At 42.6% G+C, this 26849-nt stretch overlaps 1 protein-coding gene across 2 annotated transcripts in view; it reads right to left on the reverse strand.

The window, feature by feature from the left end:
* Positions 1 to 1185: 1185 nt before the first annotated feature.
* Positions 1186 to 26849, reverse strand: part of LOC110497694 (inositol 1,4,5-trisphosphate receptor type 2) — a 170024-nt gene continuing 144360 nt past the window's right edge. For both annotated transcript variants that reach the window (XM_036956593.1, XM_036956603.1), the window contains exons 53-57: positions 26045 to 26169; positions 25623 to 25788; positions 24613 to 24773; positions 8415 to 8576; positions 1186 to 4407 (exon numbers count right to left, since the gene is read on the reverse strand). In XM_036956593.1, the coding sequence (XP_036812488.1) occupies positions 4324 to 4407; positions 8415 to 8576; positions 24613 to 24773; positions 25623 to 25788; positions 26045 to 26169 (698 nt within the window). In that variant the 3' untranslated portion in view covers positions 1186 to 4323. The remainder of the gene's footprint in view (positions 4408 to 8414; positions 8577 to 24612; positions 24774 to 25622; positions 25789 to 26044; positions 26170 to 26849) is intronic.

Raw genomic sequence — 26849 nt, forward strand, 5'->3', positions numbered from 1 at the left:
GTAGAATGTTCACTGTAGAACGGACAACGGAAATACAGTGTACCTGGCTCAATCCACTACTAGTGAACCCAGTCATAGTCATATGAGAGACTAAGAATTCTAAGAGTCATTCCAGCTAGTTCCTCAGAATCACAAGTGTACAGTAAGAGACATTGACCTGGAAGTGGTTACTCATAACATTACATCAGTATGTTCTCAGACTATGAGCAGCACTAGACAGTGGGAAGACCGGAGCCGCACCTTACACACTACAGTTCTAGCTACTGTACAATACAGTAGTCCACTGGCAGGACAAGCCCAACAGAAGCAGGTACAAAACAGTACATTAACTATGGTGGTATCTGCCCTACCATTCTAATTGTATGAGCAATATTTTTGAGAATGTATGACTGAAATTGTCCCCAGTTGCTCACATCATTGAAATAAAATAAAAAACAAAGCAGTGGATGTTTATGACTGTGCCATACAGTAGACAGATTCAGGGGTGGCAAGCCCCATCACTCCCTCCCTCCCTTCCCTCCTTCCCCTCACCTCATAGTCGGAGCATTTCAGATATGCTGGACTTTCCCCTTCCTGCCTTGCTCAGTGACAGCTGTGGGTTATTATGACACCACGTGCAGCTCATTTTAACAGCTGTCTCACAGAGGCGGCATGAGCCAACACAGCCCCGCCAGAGTCAACACTAACAAAACCTAACCGGGCCTTTCTGAACGTGAGCCCTGTCCTGTTTATTTAGCATACCATATAGCTCAGTAGGTGTATTATTTATTTTACAGGTTATTTTGGTCGACTGTATTCCTGCTGACCCAAAGTCAACATCAGGCATCTAATGTGTGTTAACTAGCTTTTCTTATCCAGTTAATTAGACGGAAGAAGCAGAATAGTTGCAGTGTGATCAGGGCTAATTAAAGCATGATGTTTACTGTGAGCGTTGATCAATTGCAGCGAACCGCAGGATCTGACCATGAGGTGGATCGCGACACTGTAATGCCACTGAGTCAGTGGTGCTGTTAGGGGGGCTAAAGGTCCCGTTCTGGGGTCATGATCCGTGTGTGTGTGGGTGTGTAGGTGGCCCACAACAGTAGGACAAACATGAATTTCAACCCCAAAACAACAATTATTCATCCCCAAGACAGCTGACTAAATACACAGAGACAGTGATCAACTCAAGGCAGAAACATCCAGTCTCATCTTATCATAGATTTATTACAATATAGCATCTGATCAACATAAAACACACTATCTGTTGACAGAAAAGTGTCAAAGGGCATTCCCCTCTGAAGTGCACACATACTCTCATACTGTCATGTGATTGTGGAAGATAAAAACTTTTACAGACATACACATTTTATACACAGATATTAAATTGAATTCCATGTGACTGAGTTACAAGAGTTAAAAACGACAACAGAAAATCACTTGACCAATTGGCAACAAATTTGGTATATAGCAACTATGAACGTCTTTAAACACAATATTTTCCAAGACTCTAGCTCAAACAACATGGCCACTATAAGCCAATGAGCTTGCATGATTGTTTTTACAGGAAACCTAACCATACTCTACAAGTTAGCTACACCCAGATCCCTGAGCGTGTGCCAAATTTCATCACTGAGTCAAACAGATCAAGAGGTATAATCAAGTGCCCCTGACAGTGCCACTTTGTGGTTGATCTAAATGTGCTTGCATATGTTGAGTTTTGACAGTGTTTGGAACATGTGTATGAAGTTGGTACAATACACATATCTGTGTCTGATTGATATGCATTTATGTGCCAGGTCACACCCACTTAAATGTTTATTGGTCAGTAGCTGCCATGTTGTTTGAGTTGCTATCCTGGAAAATATTGCTTTGAGAGAACTTGGTACATAGATACCATGTATCACGTTTCATGCAGATCGGTCATTCGATGCCAGATGAGTAGCGTTTTAAATGTTTATCAAAGAATTGGAAATGGTGGAAAATCCATCATGGAAAACCTTATGCGTCATTGAAGCAAATGTGTTCCTTGTGAGGAGAGGCACCTATGTACCACATTTCATGACTCTAGCTCAAACGGGGTAAGGGACATGACCTTTCAAAGTTTGCATCTTCAATCGCTTGTTATAACGCCACCATGAGGCCAATTGACATGGCATTGCTTGAGAGGGTGTGGGGCCCATGGGCCTTTACCATCACACCAAATTACACCTTCTTAGGCCTTACAGGAATGTGCGTATTCATTTTCCTTGGCGGAAGAAGATGTATAATAATGAACGGCAACAAATACAATAGGGCTTCTCACAGCTTCACTGCTTGAACCCCTAACGAACCATAGAGAATGACCATTACAGTATGAGATGAGTTGATGCCTATGTCCCAAATAGCAATCTATTCTCCATCTATTGCCCTACCTTTGACCAGGGCCCAGAAGCACCTACTTGAGCCCTCTGGGTCCTGGTCAAAAGTAAGGCACTACATAGGAAACAGGGTGCCACACCACAATTACAGTATGATCAAACATCTCTATCAACATGAGTGAGTTACTAAGACTATCTACTGTATTGGACACAAGCACATGATTTTCAAATCAGTCCTCCTGACTACATTCTGTACCAATATAGGATTTAAGACTCAAGGCATTTCAAGTAAATTCCGTACAGATAATCAGATCATCGTCACATACATTTTCTTTTCATTCGGTTATTTATAGACTATGTACAATATGAAAAGAAAGTCATAATGCTGTTCAGGGATTGTATTATCACGGAGGACACTTCTCTGAGAGAAAAGGAGACAACACTTTACCTGAACTCGTCGTAAACATGCCGTGAAGCTTCATAGCATAAGGCTAAATACCACAATACATGTAAATATATGTGTCATAACATTGGCATAGTATATCCTGGAGACCTGACATATGCTATGAAGCTTTATGACATGTTAATAAAACTGGTATGAAGCATTATGGCAGCGAGTTCAAGTAAAGTGTAAAACAAAAGGCAAAGTAACGTCGTATGCAAATCCGTTTCTCCAGTTAACATTTTTTAAAAGTGCAGGATATTGAGAACATTGACTATCACAGTCATAATGATTGAGATGACAAAGCAATGTTACCCCCCAAGGCAGCCAGGCGGTAAGGTGATCAATGTTACCCCCCAAGGCAGCCAGGCGGTAAGGTGATCAATGTTACCCCCCAAGGCAGCCAGGCGGTAAGGTGATCAATGTTACCCCCCAAGGCAGCCAGGCGGTAAGGTGATCAATGTTACCCCCCAAGGCAGCCAGGCGGTAAGGTGATCAATGTTACCCCCCAAGGCAGCCAGGCGGTAAGTTGATCAATGTTACCCCCCAAGGCAGCCAGGCGGTAAAGTGATCAATGTTACCCCCCAAGGCAGCCAGGCGGTAAGGTGATCAATGTTACCCCCCAAGGCAGCCAGGCGGTAAGTTGATCAATGTTACCCCCCAAGGCAGCCAGGCGGTAAAGTGATCAATGTTCCATTTCTAATTCCAATGTATAAAAAATGTAATACTCCAGTTACGTTCACAAGTTAACAGGTCATATTAAAACATATCTAAAGAGAATAACCTGGTCCCACATCTGTTTGTGTGCTATTGCCAACTCCTATTATCATTGTTGTAGGAGTTGGCAAGACCACACAAACAGATCTGAGACCAGGCTAGGAAGAAAATACTTAACCTTAAAGTTACACGTACACCCTTTCCAAAGAGGGCCTATCAGTAATACAAGGAGCAGCCCCTTTCAAGTCCAAAGAGAACTGAACAACACCAACCAACCCAATGTACCTGACCTGCGTATAGCCCAGTCTGTCTTCATCTTAGTCTCAGACACAGTACACTGAGAATACAGAAGGTAGAGCGTGGCTGCCCACAGGACCACTGTACTTTAACCTTTAACCCTTTCCCTTGACCTCCAGTCTGCAGGAGACTGCAATAGTGACACTGGCCAATGTGTGGCATGCCTGGCATCTCAGTCAGAGGCTCACTCATAGAGCAGCAAAACTGACATGGGATGATCAGAATGACTAGGCAGCTTGTGTTGTCATAAAGGCAGACATCACTGTACTGTTCTATGTGAGAGGGTGATGCTGGGTGAGGAGTCAGTACACTGTCTAAGAACAAGGCACTGTTTGCTTTGAATACAAGGCACTGTTTGCTTTGAATACAAAGCACTGTTTGAGTAAATTATGCTTGTAGGCCAGTGGCTGCTGGCCCCATAAATCGGATACTATTGTGTGGGTGCGTGTGTGTACTGTATGCACATTGTGTGTGTGGCCCCTTTGTGTACCTCCAGCAGTTCTCTGTTAGCAGGGGGACCCAGGCCCCTCAGTGTGCTGGGATGTGGTGGTTGTTGACCCCAGCAGGCCCCAGGAAGCCCATCATCTGTTTATTCTTCCTCTGCTCTGTCATCTGGGGAGAAGAGAAGGAAATAATAACTTATTCAATATAAACTACACACAGTGTTGCCAGTTTGGGCAGTTTTCAATTCAATCTGGCAACATTGAGTTTAGACAGTCAGCCCAGGTTACACCTACAGTAATCTTGAAACCGAGAACCAGATCTTGGCTTCACTAGTTTGCCTACATTTCTTGCAATTTGTCAGATAGACCACATTTCAATTTAGGAACTAATGTCCAAAGGAGTCCATTTGAGATGGTTTCCATTATTAGAGGATAACCTTTCACCATCTTTAGTTTACAGTACATAACATCTTGATATTCATCATTGGTGAGAATAAACACCATGTACCGGTATCTTTAATCTCTTGTACTGAAGACCTGGCTCAGCGCTCAGCTTTCACACGTTTGGACAAAGCCTCTGTTCTTAACCCTGAACAATGTGAGAATTTGACTATAGGGATAGGGAGGGCTAGATTGAAATGTTTCTTACAGAATAAATATTAAAAGCATATGCATGGTAGCAATTGAAAGGGAACAGTTTGGAGATGATAGGGAAATTATTAAACCAAAGTTGAGGACAACAATTAACCTGACAAGACAATCCAAACATTACCCTGTTGATTTTAGGTGCATTTTACATTTACTGTACTTTTTGTCTGATTTGTTGATAATGAAATCTGAAAATAATCTGGATACATTCAGTAACATGATAAGAATATTCATGAAAAATGTGGGGTAGGTGCACCGTGCAACATAAGGCAAAAAAAAGGGTTTGAGTGAGAGGACTAACTGGTCTCTCCAAGTAGCCACACACCTCTTCAAAGTGTGCACAATACAAAATAGTTGTTTTGTTTGGCACAATCCTGCATCCCCGCCATTACACAATTACTGCTTTTGTTTACGCAATCCAAAAAAACGTCCCATTATAAATAACAATATGAGCATCATGTTCAATCTAGGTCAGGTCGGCATCTTGTTCTATTGCCAACATGACTAGCTAAGTTCTAAAATATGATCTTACAGTGTTTGAACTGCCGTGTGAAAGCCTATTCAGAGAAACAGATGGTCATTTTGATGAGCATAGAAAGAAGTGATGGAGTGCATTCAGGTGTGTGTTCCGCAGCAAATTTTCTTCACAATAGACAAACACAGGCTCATTCTGTTCAGAACAACCCAAGGTATGTTCTGTACATCAAACATATGTGACCATAAACATTGACACTGTATATGACCGTAAGCATTTCACTGTTAGTCTACACCTGTTGTTTACGAAGCATGTGAGAAAACAATTTGATATGACATGAGTTATTGATATGGATATGTGAAGAGCAAATTTGGACATCTGCTGTTTGGCTTGTTTGTATGACATCAAAGCAGTATTTATTATAATCCTCAACGACTTATCTTTCAAAATAAAATCAGCAAAAAAAGAAACGTCCCTTTAAAAAGGACCCTGTCTTTCAAGGATAATTCGTAAAAATCCAAATAACTTCACAGATCTTCATTGTAAAGGGGTTAAACACTGTTTCCCATGCTTGTTCAATGAACCATAAACAATTAATGAACATTCACCTGTGGAACGGTCGTTAAGACTAACAGCTTACAGAGACGGTGGGCAATTAAGGTCACAGTTATGAAAACTTAGGACACTAAAGAGACCTTTCTACTGACTCTGAAAAACAACAAAATAATGATGCCCAGGGTCCCTGCTCATCTGCGGGAACGTGCCTTAGGCATGCTACAAGGAGTCATGAGGACTGCAGATGTGGCCAGGGCAATAAATTGCAATGTCTGTACTGTGAGACGCCTAAGACAGCGCTACAGGAAGATCGTCCTCCCGGTGGCAGACCACGTATAACAACACCTGCACAGGATCGGTACATCCGAACATCACACCCGCGGGACAGGTACAGGATGGCAACAACAACTGCCCGAGTTACACCAGGAACGCACAATCCCTCCATCAGTGCTCAGACTGTCTGCAATAGGCTGGACTGAGGGCTTGTAGGCCTGTTGTAAGGCAGGTCCTCACCAGACATCACTGGCAACAACGTCGCCTATGGGCACAAACCCACCGTCGCTGGACCAGAAGGGACTGGCAAAAAGTGCTCTTCACTGACGAGTCGCGGTTTTGTCTCACCAGGGGTGATGGTCGGATTCGCGGTTATCGTCGAAGGAATGAGCGTTATACCGAGGCCTGTACTCTATCTCCCCAGAAATGTTTGGGAACTTGCAGGTGCCTTGGTAGAAGAGTGGGGTAACATCTCACAGCAAGAACTGGCAAATCTGGTGCAGTCTATGAGGAGATGCACTGCAGTACTTAACGCAGCTGGTGGCCAGACCAGATACTGACTGTTACTTTTGATTTTGACACACCCCTTTGTTCAGGTACACATTATTCAATTTCTGTTAGTCACATGTCTTTGGAACTTGTTCAGTTTATCTCTCAGTTGTTGAATCTTATGTTCTCACAAATATTTACACATGTTAAGTTTGCTGAAAATAATCACAGTTGACAGTGAGAGGACGTTTCTCTTTCTGCTGAGTTTACATAAGAGTCCTCTTAATTCACAGCATTTTCTTCACACAGACAAAACATTTGAAAAAGTTGCCCAATTAGCAGGAGGGATGGGGGCAACTTCTTGTCGCGTGAGGTGCTCAAGCTCAGATCTTCTGTCAGTCAAAACCCATACAGAAATATGAAGTGCAAAGCCTGAGCTCTGACGTCATGTATAACATGTTACTGTAGAGCCACTGCGCTCCACTTTAGGGACTTATCAGTGCCCAAATCTGTTGTTTTCATTCTGTATACAGGTACGAGTGTAAAGGGCCAATTAGCCTCGATTTCCTGTCTTCCATATTCTCCCTGCTCTATGTAATATTTCAGAAACAATTGTCTGACTTGACTTCTTAATAACGCTCCTAGGTAAACACAGTAATGTCTGTGACAACATGAACACCAGCACTTTGATTGTTCTGCCCACATGAGGAATCGGAACCACATCAACACATGACTCAAGTCCTGTTCTAGCTCTGTTTTTACAGTGAACTTCTCTTCCTGAGTATAAAAGGGCTGTGTTTCACAAACCACATCCATGAGTTCCAGCTCACTTTTTTACCAAGGTTGTTATTTTCTCTATCTGAAGTTTGTTACTCACTCACTCACTCACTCACTCACTCACTCACTCACTCACTCACTCACTCACTCACGGCAGCAGAACAGGAACACACAAGGAGAGGCATGTGACTGCCTTGAGATCAAATGCAGGAGAGGCAGGTGATGTGGTTGTGATGATGGTGTCGTGATGATCGGGTGATGGGGAGTGATGAGATCTGTCACACTACTTACACAACTAGTTAGCCCAAGGTCAGGGAGGGAAATTGCCTTGTACATAAAGGCATGATAACCTCAGAGAAAATGACAAGTGCATGTGAACGTGCAGGAATGATAGGCCATTGTGATGTGAGTGAGTAGTCCCGTGGTGATCTGTGCCTTGGGATGTCATAAAGGAGTTGAGAGCCTCTTGGTCAGAGAGGAGAGAGAGATGGCTGTATGGTTGAGCATTGAAACACAGGGTTGCTGATTTCAATCCCTGGTTAAAAAGATGTACTGGAATCAAATGTAACTTTGGATATTACACTGAGTTAAAGATAATGGAAGGCTGAATGCATAGATCTGGTCCTCAAGGGCCACAGTGGATGCTTCTGAACTTTTAAAGGGATAGAAATGAAAAAAGTCCGTAGCGTGTGAAAAAAGAAACTCTGAATAATCAATGAAATCCATTGATCAGTTATGTGCTAGGGACACCCACAAAATCAACAGGACGGTGGCCCTCAAATACTGACCGGTCTTCATAAGGCACCAAGCACTCAAACATGGACTGAAACGGGGAACGCCTATTTGGACTTATCCAATAGGAAGCGCTCAAACATTACGTGCCACAATGAACATGACACCGAGTTGTGCGGCCCTGTTCAGTGTCTAAATGGATGCCTTGTTCTACGACAGTAACGTACCTGATCCTTTAGCTCAGACAGCTGGGAGGACAGCAGGGACACCAGTGTGACGGTGCTGTCCAGTTTCTCCTGCAGGGAGCGCATCTCGTTCTGCTCGCCGTCCCCCTCGCTGCTCACCAGGGACATGGCCCGCATCCGGGGGAACCAGTCCAGGTTCTTCTCCTGGAGATAGAGAGAGGGGGAGGGAGAAAGAGAGGGTAGATTCATGTATTTACATAGCAGATTCAAAGTTAAAACCAGAGGGAGAGAGAGGGTAAGAAATGGGGAAAAAAGGGGAAAACCAAAGAGGAGAGGAAAAGTGTGGAACCTATACAGTGCATTCAGAAAGTATTCAGACACCTTTTCCACATTTTGTTACGATAAAGCCTTATTGTAACATTAGGTTGTTATTTTCCCCCTCATCAATCTACACACAATACACCATAATGATAAAGCAAAAACTGTTTTTTTGAAAATGTTGCATAAAGCTAAAATCACATTTACATAAGTATTCAGACCGTTTACTCAGTACTTTGTTGAAGCACCTTTGGCAGAGATTACAGCCTCGAGTCTTCTTGGGTATGACGTTACAAGCTTGGCACACCTGTACTTGGTAAGTTTCTCCCATTATTCTCTGCAGATCCTCTCAAGCTCTGTCATGTTGGATGGGGAGCGTCGCTGCACAGCTATTTTCAGGTCTCTCCAGAGATGTTCGATTGGCTTCAAGTCCGGGTTCTGGCTGGACCACTCAAGGACATTCAGAGACTTGTCCCAAAGCCACTCCTGCATTGTCTTGGCTGTGATTTTAGGGTTGTTGTCCTGTTGGAAGGTGAACCTGAGCCCTCTGGAGCAGATTTTCATCAAGGATCTCTCTGTACTTCACCATTCATCTTTCCATTTATCCTGACTAGTCTTCCAGTCTTGGAAGGTTCTCCCATCTCCATAGAGGAACTCTGGAGCTCTGCCAGAGTGGCCACCGGGTTCTTGGTCACCTCCCTGACCATGGCCCTTCTCCCGGCCAAACTGAGCAATTGGGGGAGGTTACCTTGGTGGTCTTGGTGGTTCTAAACTTCTTCCATTTAAGAATGGAGGTCACTGTATTCTTGGGGACCTTCAATGCTGCAGAAATGTTTTGGTACCCTTCCCCAAATCTGTGCCTCGACACAATCCTGTCTCGGAGCTCTACAGATAATTCCTTCGACCTCATGGCTTGGTTTTTGCTCGGATACGCACTGTCAACTGTGGGACCTTATATGGAAAGGTGTGTGCCTTTCTAAATCATGTTCAATCAATTGAATTTACCACAGGTGGACTCCAATCAAGTTGTATAAACATCAAGGATGATAATTGGAAACAGGATCCACCTGACCTCAATTTTGAGTCTCATAGCAAAGGGTCTGAATACTTATGTAACTGAGGTATTTCTGTTTTACATTTTTAATAAATTAGCAAAAATTTCCAAAAACCTGTTTTCACTTTGTCATTATTGGGTATAGTGTGTAGATGGATGAAAAATGAATTTAATCTATTTTAGAATAAGGCTGTAACGTAACAAAATGTTTAAAATGTCTAGGGGTCTAAATACTTTCCAAAGGCACTGTACAAAGACAGAGGCAGGCTGACTGACAGACAGATGAGGGAGCCAGGAAAAGAATGTGAAAGAGAGGAAGGCGGGATGGGGAGCAGTACATCCGTGGGAACCAATGTTGGATATAAACTCTGGATTGCTGATGCTATTTATTGGCCAATGAGGGCTTGAAGCCACCGGTTGGCCATATTGGCACTTTCCAGAAACCCCTTCAAACATTCAACCTCCAGCTGCGTACCCCCTCTAGCACCAGGGTCAGCACACACGCAAATGTTGTTTTTTGCCATCATTGTAAGCCTGCCACACACACACTATACAATACATTTATTAAACATAAGAATGAGTGTGAGTTTTTGTCTTAACCCGGCTCGTGGGAAGTGACAAAGAGCGCTTAGGACCAGGTCACAAATAATAATAATCAATCATTTTGCTCTTTATTTAGCCATTTTACATATAAAACCTTATTTGTTCATTGAAAATCGCGAATTCTTCACCACAGATTAATGAGAAGGATGTGCTTGAAAGGATGCAATGTTGAGTTGTATTTGAGGCTCTCTCCATCTTAAATAATTTTCCACACACAGTCTGTGCCTGTATTATGTTTTCATGCTAGTGAGGGCCGAGAATCCACCCTCACATAGGTACGTGGTTGCAAAAGGCATCAGTGTCTTAACAGCGCGATTTGCCAGGGCAGGATACTCAGAGCAGCCCAATCCAGAAATCTGTCAGTGGCTTCTGATTAAATTCAATTTTCACAGAACCGCTTGTTGCAATTTCGATGAGGCTCTCTTGTTCAGATATCGGTAAGTGGACTGGAGGCAGGGCATGAAAGGGATAACGAACCCAGTTATTTCTGTCATCCATTTCGGGAAAGTACCTGCGTAATTGCACACCCAACTCACTCAGGTGCTTTGCTATATCACATTTGACATTGTCCGTAAGCTTCAGTTCATTTGCACACAAAAAAATAATGTGTGTGTTTTCCTTGTTAATGCAGACAGAGAAGCGCTCCAACTTCTTAATCATAGCCTCAATTTTGTCCCGCACATTGAATATAGTTGCGAAGAATCCCTGTAATCCTAGATTCAGATCATTCAGGCAAGAAAAACATCACCCAGATAGGCCAGTCGTGTGAGAAACTCATCATCATGCAAGCGGTCAGACAAGTGAAACTTATGGTCACTAAAGAAAACTTTAAACTAGTCTCTCATTTAAAAAAAATGTGTCAATACTTTGCCCCTTGATAACCAGCGCACACCTGTATGTTGTAAAAGCGTTACATGGTCGGTGCCCATATCATTCTGTAGTGCAGAAAATACATGAGAGTTCAGGGGCCTTGCTTTAACAAAGTTAACCATTTTCACTGTAGTGTCCAAAATGTCTTTCAAGCCATCAGACATTCCCTTGTCAGCAAAAGCCTCTCGGTGGATGCTGCAGTGTACCCAAGTGGTATCAGGAGCAACTGCTTGCACGCGCATTACCACTCCACTATGTCTCCCTGTCATGGCTTTTGCGCCATCAGTACAGATACCAACACATCTTGACCACCAAAGTCCATTTGATGTCACAAAGCCATCCAGTACTTTAAAAATATTCTTTCCTGTTGTCCTGGTTTCCAGTGGTTTGCAGAAGAGGATGTCTTCCTTAATTGACCACCCTTTAAACATAATGGACATATACCTGGAGCTGTGCCAGACCCGCCAAGTCTGTTGGCTCATATTGCTGTAACAAGCGAGAATTCACTGGCTTGTATGCGAAGCAGTAATTGTTTCAAAACATCTCCTGCCATGTCACTGATGCGTCATGAAACAGTGTTGTTTGATGAAGGCATCCTGTCCTGTGATGATCTGAAGGATCAGGTTACAGTGGGTCTGAGATTGGAATGTAAACTGTGGAACACAGAGAAACCCTTGGACATCAAAAGTTTGAATTATTAAACAATATTTATATTTTTGAGAATGTGGGCGTGGCCCGTGGACACTTAAGGGACAGTCATGACGAGTGTGTTTCATTTGGTGATCTCATGAAGGACAGGAAACCTACATTACTGTATCTCTGTTTGTGTACACTAATCAATTATCAGGTTTACATCTAAATGTTGTGAAACAAATGTGATTACATATGAAACTATTTGTGAAAAGATTAAATGTGATGTTTGCCTTCTAAATGAGAGCATGGATTGTCATATAAAGTGTAACTAGTCAGTGGCCACGCCCCCGTGAGCCCAGACAACACGTTAGGCGTCATAGAACTGCCCCTACTTCCACAGAGTATAAAACCCACTTCCTACAAAATGTACATTAAGTCAGAGAACGCTGGGACGAAGTCCCCACGTGGAAACGGTTACCACTCTATAGGCCCAGGAAACCAGACAGCGTGTAGTGTTGGCTACACGGCTGGAAATGGTTCAACTCTGAGACTATCGATCACCAAAGAATAAGAGCAAATCCTAGACGTAGAATTACTAGTCTACAGCTGTAAATTACATAAATCTAGTACGAGAATACCGACAAATGCAGAAGCATCTATTCTATGCAAGGACCATCTGTACGCCTGACATAACCATGACAATATCCAGAGCCGCTGAGAAAGCAACAACCACGAAAGACATTGTGACTCCTGGGGAAGTTAACCAGAGACTATCTGATGAACTAACTCTCCAGTAGATGGACCAGCGTTTCCAACAGAGAAGACAATGACATACGGGTATAAATATATACATTGCAATAATTTTCAAATGAGCAGCCGTTCATGTGCAAAGGATTAGCATTTCAATTAATATAATTATCAACTGTGTGCAGTGAATACATTTTGTCTTTCCTGCTCTTTATCTGCCCCCCACCCCCTTTCCATTGTCTACCAAGCCATCATACTGGTTTAGCCCAATAGGGACTTATAAATGCATTGTGTTAGTAACCAATAATTATATTGTTTGTTATGTAATTCTAGTTAGTAAATTTGTATATTGCTGATTCATTATGGAGACTAGCGTTCGTGCCGATAACCAAGAATTTTACGACGTTTAGGATAAGACTGACTAAGGTAAAGATTAATAATCATTCATTGAAGACTGTAATTGATAAGATATTCAAATATCTGAAGAGTTATATTCAGGAAATTATAACTCAACATTTTCCCGTGGTGCCCCGACTTCCTAGTTAATGAATGTTTACATGATTAGTTTAAATCACAAAATTATTAAACCTAGAGAACTGATTTGATATAAATAAGTCTTCGCATTTAATGATAGTCCAGACACGACACTCACCATATAAGACGCTTCTAGTACCTTCTTTATAATGGTATCTGTTGCTTTTATACATGTCTTACTACTCGAAAGTCTTAATTCTCGCTCAAAAAACTCCTGTGGCTTATTTTTCAAATTGGCATGGTTTGTTTCTAAATGTCCGCACAAGAGTGAAGGTTTCATCGAGTTGTGAGATAGTACTTTTGCACATATAACACACTATGGCTGAGGAAAGACACTACTCCCAATATAAGTGAACCCCAAATCAATGTAGTTCTCATCATATTTGCGCCTCTTTGATGGTCCAATGTCCCTGCCTGATGTTCGGTGCATTTTTTACGGGGGCAGTAGCTTTTTGGCTGCATCAGATTCACAACTGTCAGTGTCCATGCTAGCTGGGCTAACAACAAATGTAGAATTACTGATGATAGCATTGGATGTGCTTGTGGAAGCAGAACAACTTGTGTCGTCGACAGGTGCAGGTGTAGTACTGCTGGTAGCAGTAGTACTACCAGTAGAGCTGGTATGTGTCTCTATGGATGCGGGCCTTACATTTTTTTTAATAACCATTTATCAATTTTCGAGCAAACGGAATGAGCAGCAGCTACGTCTGGCTACATTCAAGCTTGGAATTCCCACAACATTGTGTTGTTATTTCGCTGAACACTGGATTCAGATTTTATTTTAGTCAATGAAAAGAGGCTACTCAGGAAATAAAAAAACCTCACCCAAATGTATAGCCCCATTGGAAAATATAAACTCAGCAAAAAAATAAATCTATTTTTCAGGACCCTGTCTTTTAAAGATAATTCGTAAATATCCAAATAACTTCACAGATCTTCGTTGTAAAGGATTTAAACACTGTTTCCCATGCTTGTTCAATGAACCATAAACAATTAATGAACATGCACCTGTGTAACAGTCGTTAAGACACTAACAGCTTACAGACGGTAGGCAATTAAGGTCACAGTTATGAAAACTTAGGACACTAAAGAGGCCTTTCTACTGACTGTAAAAACACCAAAAGAAAGATTCCCAGGGTCCCTGCTCATCAGCGTGAATGTGCCTTAGGCATGGTACAAGGAGGCATGAGGACCGCAGATGTGGCCAGGGCAATAAATTACAATGTCCGTACTGTGAGATGTCTAAGAGAGTACTAAAGGGAGACGGGACGAACAGCTGATCGTCCTCCCAGCGGCAGATTACGTGTAACACCTGCACAGGATCATTACATCCAAACATCACACCAGCGGGACAGGTACAGGATGGCAACAACAACTGCCCGAGTTACACCAGGAACGCACAATCCCTCCATCAGTGCTCAGACTGTCCACAATAGGCTGAGAGAGGCTGGACTGAGGGCTTGTAGGCCTGTTGTAAAGGCAGGTCCTAACCAGACATCACCACAAAACAATGTCACCTATGGGCACAAAACCACAGTCACTGAACCAGACAGGACTAGCAAAAAGTGCTCTTCTCCGATGAGTGACGATATTGTCTCACATGGGGTGATGGTTGGATTTGTGTTTATTGTCGAAAGAATGAGCGTTACACAGAGGCCTGTACTCTGGAGCGGGATCGATTTCGAGGTGGAGGGTCCGTCATTGTCTGGGGTGGTGTGTCACAGCATCATCGGACTGAGCTTGTTGTCATTGCAGGCAATCTCAACACTGTGCGTTACAGGGAAGACCATCCTCCTCCCTCATGTTGTACCCTCCCTGCAGGCTCATCCTGACATGACCCTCCAGCATGACAATGCCACCAGCCATACTGCTCGTTCTGTGCATGAGTTCCTGCAAGACAGGAATGCCAGTGTTCTGCCATGGCCAGCGAAGAGCCCGGATCTCACACGTCTGGGAACTGTTGGATCAGAGGGTGAGGGCTAGGGCCATTTCCCCCAGAAATGTCCCGGAACTTGCAGGTGCCTTGGTAGAAGAGTGGGGTAACATCTCACAGCAAGAACTGGCAAATCTGGTGCAGTCCATGAGGAGGAGATGCACTGCAGTACTTAATGCAGCTGGTGGCCACACCAGATACTGACCGTTACATTTGATTTTGTTCAGGGACACATTCTGTTTCTGTTAGTCACATGTCCGTGGAATCTTATGTTCATACAAATATTTACACATGAAAATAAACGCAGTTGACAGTGAGAGGACGTTTCTTTTTTGGCTGAGTTTAAATGGACTGTTTGAATACGTGAAGAATCCACATGAAACTCACATAAAAAAATAAAAATATGAATCACATTTTTATTTGGCTTACCCCCAACGGCATTGCCTGTACCCCAGTTTGGGAATATCTGCTCCATAGCGATCAATGAAATTCTACAGTATTTCAATTAAATGTTTCAATTACAAAAATGACATAGTGGGGACAGTAACATTAAGGAAATGTTTTTATATATTTCTTCATTTTTGTTTAATGTTTAGCTCACATATAATTTAAAAACCTACATTACCGTGTCTGTAATATAATAAATGTGGCAAAACAAATGTACTATAAAATATATATATAATATTATTGTTACAATACAAAACATACGACAACATACGGACACACACAAACATCCCCCCCCTGCCCAGACCCACCTTATATTTAGAAAAAAACTCTTGCAAGAAAACCACATCTGCTGACAATCTCTAAGTGTTCAAGAACCATATGCCCCCCCTCCCATCAAAGAGAATGTGTACATTCCATGTAATAAGTTTAACATTGTCTGTTCTGTCGTTGAAGAAACCAGCTAAAACATTTTAGCAGACAGTTGTATGAGGGTGGTGGACATTTCATGAAATTAGATAGTCATAGTATAAACACATATTTATTGTATGTGTTACATAAAGTATCAGTCAAAAGTTTGGACACACCTACTCATTCAAAGGTATTTCTTTATTTTTACTATTTTCAAGTTGTAGAATAATGGTGAAGACATCACAACTATGAAATAACACATATGGAATCATGTAGTAACCAACAAAGTGTTAAACAAATCACACTATATCTTATATTTCAGATTCTTCAAAGTAGCCACCCTTTGCCTTGACAGATTTACTCACTCTTGGCATTCTCTCAACCAGCTTCATGTACTAGTCACCTGGAATGGATTTCAATTAAACAGGTGTGCCTTTGTAACGGATGTGAAACGGCTAGCTTAGTTAGCAGTGTGCGCTAAATAGCGTTTCAATCGGTGACGTCACTTGCTCTGAGACCTTGAAGTAGTTGTTCCCCTTGCTCTGCAAGGGCTGCGGCTTTTTATGGGCGAGGGGACGGTTTAAACTTATACTGTTACATTGATGCTGTTGACCCGGATCACTGGTTGCTGCGGAAAAAGGAGGAAGGTCAAAAGGGGGGTGAGTGTAATGGATGTGAAACGGCTAGCTTAGTTAGCAGTGTGCGCTAAATAGCGTTTCAATCGGTGACGTCACTTGCTCTGAGACCTTGAAGTAGTTGTTCCCCTTGCTCTGCAAGGGCTGCGGCTTTTGTGGAGCGATGGGTAACGACGCTTCGTAGGCGTCAGTTGTTGATGTGTGAAGAAGGTCCCTGGTTCGCGCCCGGGTATGGGTGAGGGGACGATTTAAACTTATACTGTTACACCTTGTTAAAAGTTAATTTGTGGAATGTCTTTCCTTCTTATTGCGTTTGAGCCAATCAGTTGTGTTGTGACAAGGTAGTGAGGGTATACAGAAGATGGTCCATATATATATATATATATATATACATACACACACATTTGGATGTGTTTAAAACTTGTTTGGTTACTACTTGATTCCATATGTGTTATTTCATAGTTTTGATGTCACTCATTATTCTACATTGTAGAAAATAGTAAAAATAAAGAAAAACCCTGGAATGAGTAGGTGTCCAAACCTTTGACTGATACTGTATATATAGTGTGTGTGAGAGCATGTGGGCTGAGCAGACATTTAAGAGAGAATACACAAAAAATATAAATCAAATTGCTACGCCTTTTAGGGCTTTTAAACTCCAACTTCTCTCCTGATGTACCAAAAGCCTGTGGATTATGTCTTCGTACATACATTGGAGATAGACTGCCATTTAAGTATTGTGGTCAGATTCTATAACCGGAGGCAGAGTTGAGATTTGATTCCTGTCTGATCGGAATGCATTGCTTGCGTTTTTTTCTCAGCCTAGCCGACTGGTCCTGGATCAATTGAACGGACTGGCTGTGGATTTGATCTCTGTTCCTTCAGAATGTTGACTTTGGTCTAATAGTTCCACAGCTTGAAGATTACAGTGCGATGGTATTTAGTGTTCTTCTGTTTCACGGTGGTCCTATGGCATCGTTTAGTGATATATTCACGTCAAGTTCCTCCGATATCAGCTTGAGCACGTGGTTGGAAAGGTCCCCTTTTTCCTCATCTTCCAGCAAGGACAATCTTCTCATGTTATTTCGTCTCATTCAGTTTTGCTGCTGGTCAAATTCATCTTCTAAACTTTGTTTCCAGAAGGATCATTTTGTTGTCTTGTTCATTCATGCGCACGACTTGTATGTGCATGTCTGACATGTCAGACACTACTTTCTTTTTGAGCTAATCTACTTTTTTAACAACAAATTGTATAATTTTGTTTTGGTGTGCATTGAGAGCATTTTAGCTACATTACACGACCAGCGGTATGTGGACACCTGCTTGTCGAACATCTCATTCCAAAATCATGGGCATGGGAGTTGGTCCCCCTTCACTGCTATAACAGCCTCCACTCTTCTGGGAAGGCTTTCCACTAAAGGTTGGAACATTACTGCTGAGACTTGCTTTCATTAAGCCACAAAAGCATTAGTGAGGTCGGGGACTGATGTTGGCCGATTAGGCCTGGCTCGCAGTCGGCGTTCTAATTCATCACAAAGGTGTTCGATGGGGTTGAAGTCAGGGCTCTGTGCATGCCAGTCAAGTTCTCCCACACCAATCTCGACAAACCATTTCTGTATGGATCTTTTTTGTTGTTGCACGGGGACATTGTCATGCTGAGACAGGAAAGGGCCTTCCCCAAACTGCTGCCAAAGTTAGAAGCACCGAATCGTCTAGAATGTCATTGTATTTTGTAGTGTTAAGATTACCCTTCACTGGAACTAAAGGGCATAAAACATTAAAAACAGCCCCAGACCATTATTCCTCCTCCACCAAACTTTACAGTTGGCACTATGCATTCGGGCAGGTAGCGTTCTCCTGGCATCCACCAAACACAGATTTGTGGTGAAGCGTGATTAATCTCTACAGAGCATTTCCAATGCTCCAGTCCAATGCCTATGAACTTTACACCACTCTAGCCAAGGCTTGGCATTGCGCATGGTGATCTTAGGCTTGTGTGCGGCTGCTTGGCCATGGAAGCTCCTGGCGAACAGTTCTTGGGCTGACGTTGCTTCCAGAGGCAGTTTGGAACTCGGTAGTGAGTGTTGCAACCGAGGACAGACAATTTTTGCACGGTACGTGCTTCAGCACTCGACGCTCCCATTCTATGAGCTTGTGTGTCCTACCACTTTGTGGCTGAGCTGTTATAGACGTTTCCACTACACAATAACAGCACTTGCTGTTAACCGGGCAGCTCTAGCACTGCAGAAATTTGACAAACTGACTTGTTGGAAAGGTGGCATCCTATGACGGTGCCACATTGAACGTCACTGAACTCTTCATTAAGGCCAGTCTACTGCTTGTTTGGCTGTATGCTCAATTTTATACACTGGTCAGCAACGGGTGTGGCCGAAATAGCCGAATTCACTAATTTGAAGGGGTGTCCACATACACTATATATACACAAAAGTATGTTTTCCTAGATATCGCTTAGCTGTTCTTTACTCTCGTTTGCATCTCCAAGTTGCTCCTTGTCTTTTCCTCTGAGGGAAGTCATTGCTGGTTGGATTCGTGTCGCTGCGCTGCTTTACCAACTGATTGGTTCGCTGTTGTTCACAACTGACCGTTCGCTCTCTCCCAGTTGATTGGGGATATATTGATCTATCAATTTTAGAGGCTTAATTTAAACTGTTGTCTGGCTTCTACATTTAATCACAGTTTTGTATGTAAAAACTTGACCTACTCATTCCTCAAGCATCCTATCGGTACACGCATGCTCTCGCATTTCTATAGCTTCCTAAATAAAAAATAATGGTGCGGAAGTGCCAAGATGGAGGCGCCGTGGTGTCAAATCAGCGCCCCCTGTCAGTCATCAAGTGAATACATAAATCATTGTTGGGTACTTGTCCAAGTTCCTCACTTAAGAGGAGTGTGTGCTGAGAGACAGGCCTGCTGTCTTACAGTCAGCCACTGCAGTAAGCTGTAGAGAGAGCTGCTCAGACAAATTGACTCCAGATCAGATGGCTGGGTACTGCAGTAAACTGTACAGTACGTCTCCTCAAAGAAACTGACTCCAGATAAGCCTCCACAAGCTCAAACACATAACCATTGTGTTTCAAGTGAAGCAGTGAATAACATGAGTAGGAATATAGCACTGTTGTAATTGCAGATACAGATCAACAGTAAACAAGGATTTGAAAAGGAGAACGGGGCCCATTATATAACAGCAGCATTATGTAATAGGCTTAAGTTGTGTAAGTGTGTCTGTGTACGTGTGTCGGTTTGTCTGTGTGTGTGTGTGTGTGTTTTGCGAGGATGTGTGTTGATTATATTCTTGCTTATGCTCCAATGTGCGCATGTGCGGATTTGTATCTGTGTGTGTGAGATAAGATGACGTTCAGTGAGACAGAAAGATTGCAATCAGCTGATGTTATGTAAGCTCTTGTTGCCAGTTTGGCTGAAAAACACAGTTTAAAAAGGTGCTGAGAGTGCTTTTACTAAAAGTGTACAGTCCACAGACTAACCTTTGAGCTGTGTGTATGGGCTAATATAAACAATCCCAGCCTACCTCTGACATAACAAGTCTTTCCCAAAATAACACCACAGTGTAAAAATTTACTTGGGCACAATCCCCTGGCAAAATAATAACAGTGTACAGTATATATTTAGCCCAAACAACTACCTCTTTCCCTACTGTATTTAACTTATTTATTTTGCTCTTTTGCACCCCATTATTTTTATTTCTAATTTGCACTTTCTTCCATTGCAAATCTACCATTCCAGTGTTTTACTTGCTATATTGTATTTACTTTGCCACCATGGCCTTTTTTTGCCTTTACCTCCCTTATCTCACCTCATTTGCTCACATCGTATATAGACTTGTTTATACTGTATTATTGACTGTATGTTTGTTGTACTCCATGTGTCGTTGTATGTGTCGAACTGCGTTGCTTTATCTTGGCCAGGTAGCAATTGTTAATGAGAACTTGTTCTCAACTTGCCTACCTGGTTAAATAAAGGTGAAATAAAATAAATAAAATAAAAAATATGAGGGTGAGTCAGGGGTTCAGTACTGCTTCACTGAACCATTCTGACACCTCACTTAGTCTCACACTACACCACTCGCAGTGGCACTCCAGTGGTTGGCTCTCGCCATATTGCTGTGAAGCTTTTCCACCAGGCACACAACAGAACATGGACAAAGCACACAACTCAGCATGATAGTGACTAGGGGAACAACCATTTTAGGCTTAAGAGGAGTTGTGTATGGTTTGAGAGGAGTTGTGTATGGTTTGAGAGGAGTTGTGTATGGTTTGAGAGGAGTTGTGTATGGTTTGAGAGGAGTTGTGTATGGTTTGAGAGGAGTTGTGTATGGTTTGAGAGGAGTTGTGTATGGTTTGAGAGGAGTTGTGTATGGTTTGAGAGGAGTTGTGTATGGTTTGAGAGGAGTTGTGTATGGTTTGAGAGGAGTTGTGTATGGCTTCTCCTGCCAGCAGCACTGAGTCTCTAGTGGAGGAATCGACCCTGCAACAGAGAGAGAAAGAGAGTGTGTGTGTGTATATGAAAGAGAGCGAGAGAGAGAGAAAATCAGAGAGAACAGACCGATAAAGGGGAGTTATAGGGACACACACTCACACACTCTTAACCTGCTCAGAGGGATGACTAATTAATGAACCATGATTAAACTCCAGAGTATGTTTCGGGTATAGTCAGGTACAGGTGCCCTCTGTAGGGCCTTTGTTTATTGGTTAGTGCTATTTGGAATCTTTGGGACGTCCCTACCCTAAACATAAGACTTACCCAAACCTAACCTTTTACATTTCAACTTCAATGGGGTGACATCAAAGTTTGGACATCCCAAGGATACCGTTTTGACTTTTCCTTTGTTTATTTGGCTAGTCACTGACATAGCACCACCCATAAGGTTAACCACTCACACCTCACCTGAGGAAGCATTCTTTTTTTGACCAATCCACTTCCATAATCAACCCTAGTGGCCTATAGTCCACTACACTGCTATCAAACTAAGAAAAGCAAGCAACACATGATTGTGTTAATCACTGTCTTGAGAAAGAGCCAAGGTTGTTCAATTCACCCATCCCTGCTGGAGACTGTGCTAAATGTGCTGCCTTTCACTTGACTCACCTAGGTAAAAACTGACCGACTCAGAGGAGTGTGTGTGTGTGCGCGCGTGTGTGTCTGTGTGAGTGAGTGAGAGAGACTGTGTGTGTGTGATGTATGGGTTCCCCACACAGGGACACACTGACCTTTGGCTTCTATAGATCATGAGTTCAGAGGCCCCTCTCGTCTTCCTCTATCCTGTTGCAATCGACGGACACGTTGCTAAGGAGTGTGTGTCTGTGTGCGAGAGTGTTTGTGGGAGAAAGGGACGGGAGAGCACGTGCCATGCAAGGCTGATCCATTAGCAGGCCACTTGAGATGCGTTATGTAACACAGCTGTGGCTGCAGTACACCTGCTGGTTCTGTGCTCACTGTGAAAAATCTCACACACACACACACACACACAATTCAGAAAGTATTTAGACCCCTTCACCTTTTCCACATTTTGTTACGTTATGGCCTTATTCTAAAATGAATTAAAAACTGTTTTTTTCCTCTTATCAATCTACACACAATACCCCTTAATGAGAAAGCAAAAACAGGTTTTTATACATTTTTGCAAAAAATAAAACTGAAATATTACATTTACATACGTTTTCAGACCCTTTACTCAGTACTTTGTTGAAGCACCTTTGGCAGCGATTACAGCCTTGAGTCTTCTTGGGTATGATGCTACAAGCTTGGCACACCTGTATTTGTGGAGTTTCTCCCAATCTTCTCTGCAGATCCTCTCAAGGTCTGTCAGTTCAGATGGGGAGTGTTGCTGCACAGCTATTTTCAGGTCTCTCCAGAAACGTTCAATCTGGTTCAAGTCTGGGCTCTGGCTGGGCCACTCAAGGACATTCAGAGATTTGTCCCGAAGCCAATCCTGCATTGTCTTGGCTGTGTGCGTAGGGGCGTTGTCCTGTTGGAAGGTGAATCTAAGCACTCTGTAGCAGGTTTTCATCAAGGATCTCTCTGTACTTTGCTCCATTCATCTTTCCCTCAACCCTGACTAGTCTCCCAGTCCCTGCCACTAAAAAACATCCCTACAGCATGATGCTGCCACCACCATGCTTCACCCTAGGGATGTTACCAGGTTTCCTCCAGACATGACGCTTGGCATTCAGACCAAAGAGTTCAATCTTGGTTACATCAGACCAGAGAATCTTGTTTCTCATGGTCTGAGAGTCCTTTAGGTGCCTTTTGGTAAACTCCAAGCGGGTTGTCATGTGATTTTTACTGAGGAGTGGTTTCTGTCTGCAACTCTACCATAAATAACTGATTGGTGGAATGCTGCAGAGACAGTTGTCCTTCTGGAAGGTTCTCCCATTTCCACAGAACTCTGGAGCTCTGTCAGAGTGACCATCGGGTTCTTGGTCACCTCCCAAGAACCCATTTAAGGAACCCATTTTCGTTTTGTCATTATGGGGTATTGTGTGTAGATTGATGAGGATTAAAAAAAATGTAATACATTTTAGAATAAGGCTGTAATGTAACAAAATGTGGAAAAAGTCAAAGGGTCTGAATACTTTCCGAATGCACTGTAAGCATGCAACACACACACACACACACACACACACACACACACACACACACACACACACACACACACCATGATTCTGCTAATCACAGTGCTTATAGGCCCTACATAAAAAGATTCACCATGAAGTCACCATGCACTAGTACCTTGGACTGACTGGCCATCAGAAGAGGGCGCATCACTTGTATAAAACATGTTAAAATAGATTCAGTTGTCAATTATGTTATGGAAATCTGCATTGTTATACAATCATCCCTGATCTCCCATTATGTCGTATTGTAAATCACCACAATGATGTTTAAATCCATTAACCTCTTGGCAACCATCTAAAACACCTTTTGGTAACCCGTTACTTAAAGCATCCAGCTATAATGCTTTATAACATGTTTTAATCATGTATGAGCTTTTATGTTTTATAAAAAGGCATATCATATGTTAAGTATCTCTTTGTTTCAACGTTTGAACAGATTCAAAATCGCTGGTAGTAGTCAGAATCATTATGAGATGATTATAAGGAATTATGAGGGGGATATTCATGCTCATGACAAGCCTAACGATGCATCATAATACCTACCCAATACATAGAAGCTCCTCTGTATGGCTTCTTTTCCAGACAAGTTGCCGCACTCATTACATACAGTGAGCTGATGACTCCAGCCTTTATATTACTGTATCACACTACTACAATCCTAGAGGGGAGAAGGTCCGAGTATCACAGTACTACAACCCTAGAGGGGAGAAGGTCCGAGTATCACAGTACTACAACCCTAGAGGGGAGAAGTTCTGAGTATCACAGTACTACAACCCTAGAGGGGAGAAGGTCTGAGTATCACAGTACTACAACCCTAGAAGGGAGAAGGTCTGAGTATCACAGTACTACAACTCTAGAAGGGAGAAAGTCTGACTATCACAGTACTACAACCCTAAAGGGGTGAAGGTCAGAGTATAATAGTAACAGTCACTAGTTTCTGTGAAACCTGAGAGAAGTACTGCACTGTAGCTTTATAACCAAGTCTGAGAAGATAATTAAAAGGAGAGGATGAGAGAAGAAAGGGAGACTGATGCTGGGCAGGGGGAAGGGGGGGGTGCTCAGTCACGTTTTGGGTGTTTTTTTTCTCTCTTTTTTTGGCTGAGTCTGCTGCAGAGGCTGGGGGTTCACAGTCACACTGGAACACTGTGTCTGGCTGCTGAGGACAAAGATGAGGAGGAGGAACACACACTTTGAGACGCTATGGCTACTGCATACACATACACTGTCAGGACAAACTTAGTGTTTGTGTGTGCAAGGAGTGTGAATTTAACGTTCCAACACGGTTTTCACATTCAGCGTAGGGGCTCAAATATAAAATCCTGACTTATCATTGGATCACCAGTACCTTGGTGATAAAACACACAAGACATGTGTAGAGCATGGAGGTAGCGAATTAACTACCCACCTTGATCATCTGGGCCACGTAGCTCTCGGGGCCAGTGTACTCCGTGGGGTCCTTCACCCTCACCAGAACCAGGAAGTACAGGTAGTGCCACATGTTGTGTTCCGACCTGATGTGCTCCTCAAATGACACGGTCTTGTTGTCAAACTTATCCCTCTCCAACCCTGAGAGAGGTGAAACATTACTTATACACTCTGATAACAACAATTAACTTTACCATTCCGTCTTTCTTTGGTGTTCTTAACCATATTTTAGAGCCTCCATCCTGTCTTACTGTATATCTACAGCAAATATTAATGTCTAATATCTATAAGCACAATATAGCAAGTTCGATTTCTTTCTAACATTCCAAGACAGTGGAATGGGTATTGCTACCAAAGTTGCAAGATGCAAGAAATTTACTGTAGAATGACACTATTTACTGAATTTTCATCATGATGATACAAAACCCCCCACAGTTTCACGCAGAAGGGTAACAAATAAAGCAACAGAACTGTACTATTTGTATTTCTCTGCTATGTACAGTTATGTAGTGCTTTGTACAATTATGTAGTGCTTTGTACAATTATGTAGTGCTATGTACAGTTATGTAGTGCTTTGTACAGTTATGTAGTGCTTTGTACAGTTATGTAGTGCTATGTACAGTTATGTAGTGCTATGTACAGTTATGTAGTGCTATGTACAGTTATGTAGTGCTTTGTACAATTATGTAGTGCTTTGTACAGTTATGTAGTGCTATGTACAGTTATGTAGTGCTATGTACAGTTATGTAGTGCTATGTACAGTTATGTAATGCTATGTACAGTTATGTAATGCTTTGTACAGTTTTGTAGTGCTTTGTACAGTTATGTAGTGCTTTGTACAGTTATGTAGTGCTTTGTACTGTTATGTGGTGCTATGTACTGTTATGTGGTGCTCTAGTGCTGTATAGTGCCATGTAGTTCTACGTAGTGCTACATAGTGTTATGTAGTGCTATGTGGAGTTATGAAGTGCTATGTAGGGCTGTACCCACCACAGATGAAGCAGGTGGTCTTCAGTATCTCCTCCTTCCTCTGCTTCTCGCTCCTCAGGTCGGCGAACGTATCGATGATGACGCCGAAGATGAGGTTGAGGACGATGATGATGACAATAAAGAAGAACAGTAGGTCATACACCACACGGGCCGCAAACAGAGGATCCTGGGTAACGAGAGGACCAGTGAGATATTCATCAGCATCCTCATGAAAAGTTGTATCACTATACACGTCATCATACTCAGCATCGTCATCATCAGCATCCCAATGAATACCATTATCATAAACATCATCGTGAAAAAGATTTGGCCTTTTGTTTTCTATATTTTTTGTAAAACAAACAGTCAATCCATCCTCCCATCCATCAATTACTGGCTGACTGGTTCATTGATCAACTGATTGATTGTACCAGGTCACTCACGTCTTTGGAAGGCTTCCTCAGCACGTCTCCTACTCCCCCTCCGTTCCTCAGGCCCTGGTTCAGCACCGTCACGATACACATCAGCAGAGTGTCACACACACGCTCCGTCCCATCGTCCTCCTCCACTGGACACAAAAATAGTGTACGAAACTAATGATAAATGTACACAACGGTAGTAGTGTCCTAGATCTTCCTGACAATGAGTGACACGTTTATAATTCAAAAACATTCTGAAAGAATTCTAAAACTTGCACAGGTTGAAATCCCTTCACAATAGTAGATGTAGGACTTCAACACAGGATTAAAGGGTTTAAACAAAGGAACACATGGGATGATGTGAACCCTCACACTGACAGAAAAAAATGAGGGGGTGAAAAGAAAAAAGCAAGGGAGAGATTGAGAGGGTGAAACATAGCCAGAGATGGAGGGATAGAAATAGCATAGAGAGAAGTGAGGATTAGAACACGTGTAGAGGCCCCTGAAGTGCTTGTGATCCATGGACACACACTGGGCTGGAGAACAAAGATGAGTACGATGAGTCATCCCCTCTGCTTCTCCCTCTCCAGGATGCTGCTTTAACATCCTGCCTCGAACACCCTGTCTCGACACCCTTCCTCAGCGTGGAACCTTCCAGAGGCTAACTGACTAGAGAGAGTAGCCAACACTTCACATTTACACAGCTCCCTGAACAGGAACACACCTAGAGGGCTACTGAACATGAAGGACTGAGAACTGACTGAACTAGCCATGTTCTGATTAAGAACCACTGTTACAGCACATTGAGTTTGGGGATCCATGTGCAAAA

This window comes from Oncorhynchus mykiss, chromosome 2 (assembly GCF_013265735.2).
Source record: "Oncorhynchus mykiss isolate Arlee chromosome 2, USDA_OmykA_1.1, whole genome shotgun sequence".
In the NCBI taxonomy this organism is placed as follows: domain Eukaryota; kingdom Metazoa; phylum Chordata; class Actinopteri; order Salmoniformes; family Salmonidae; genus Oncorhynchus; species Oncorhynchus mykiss.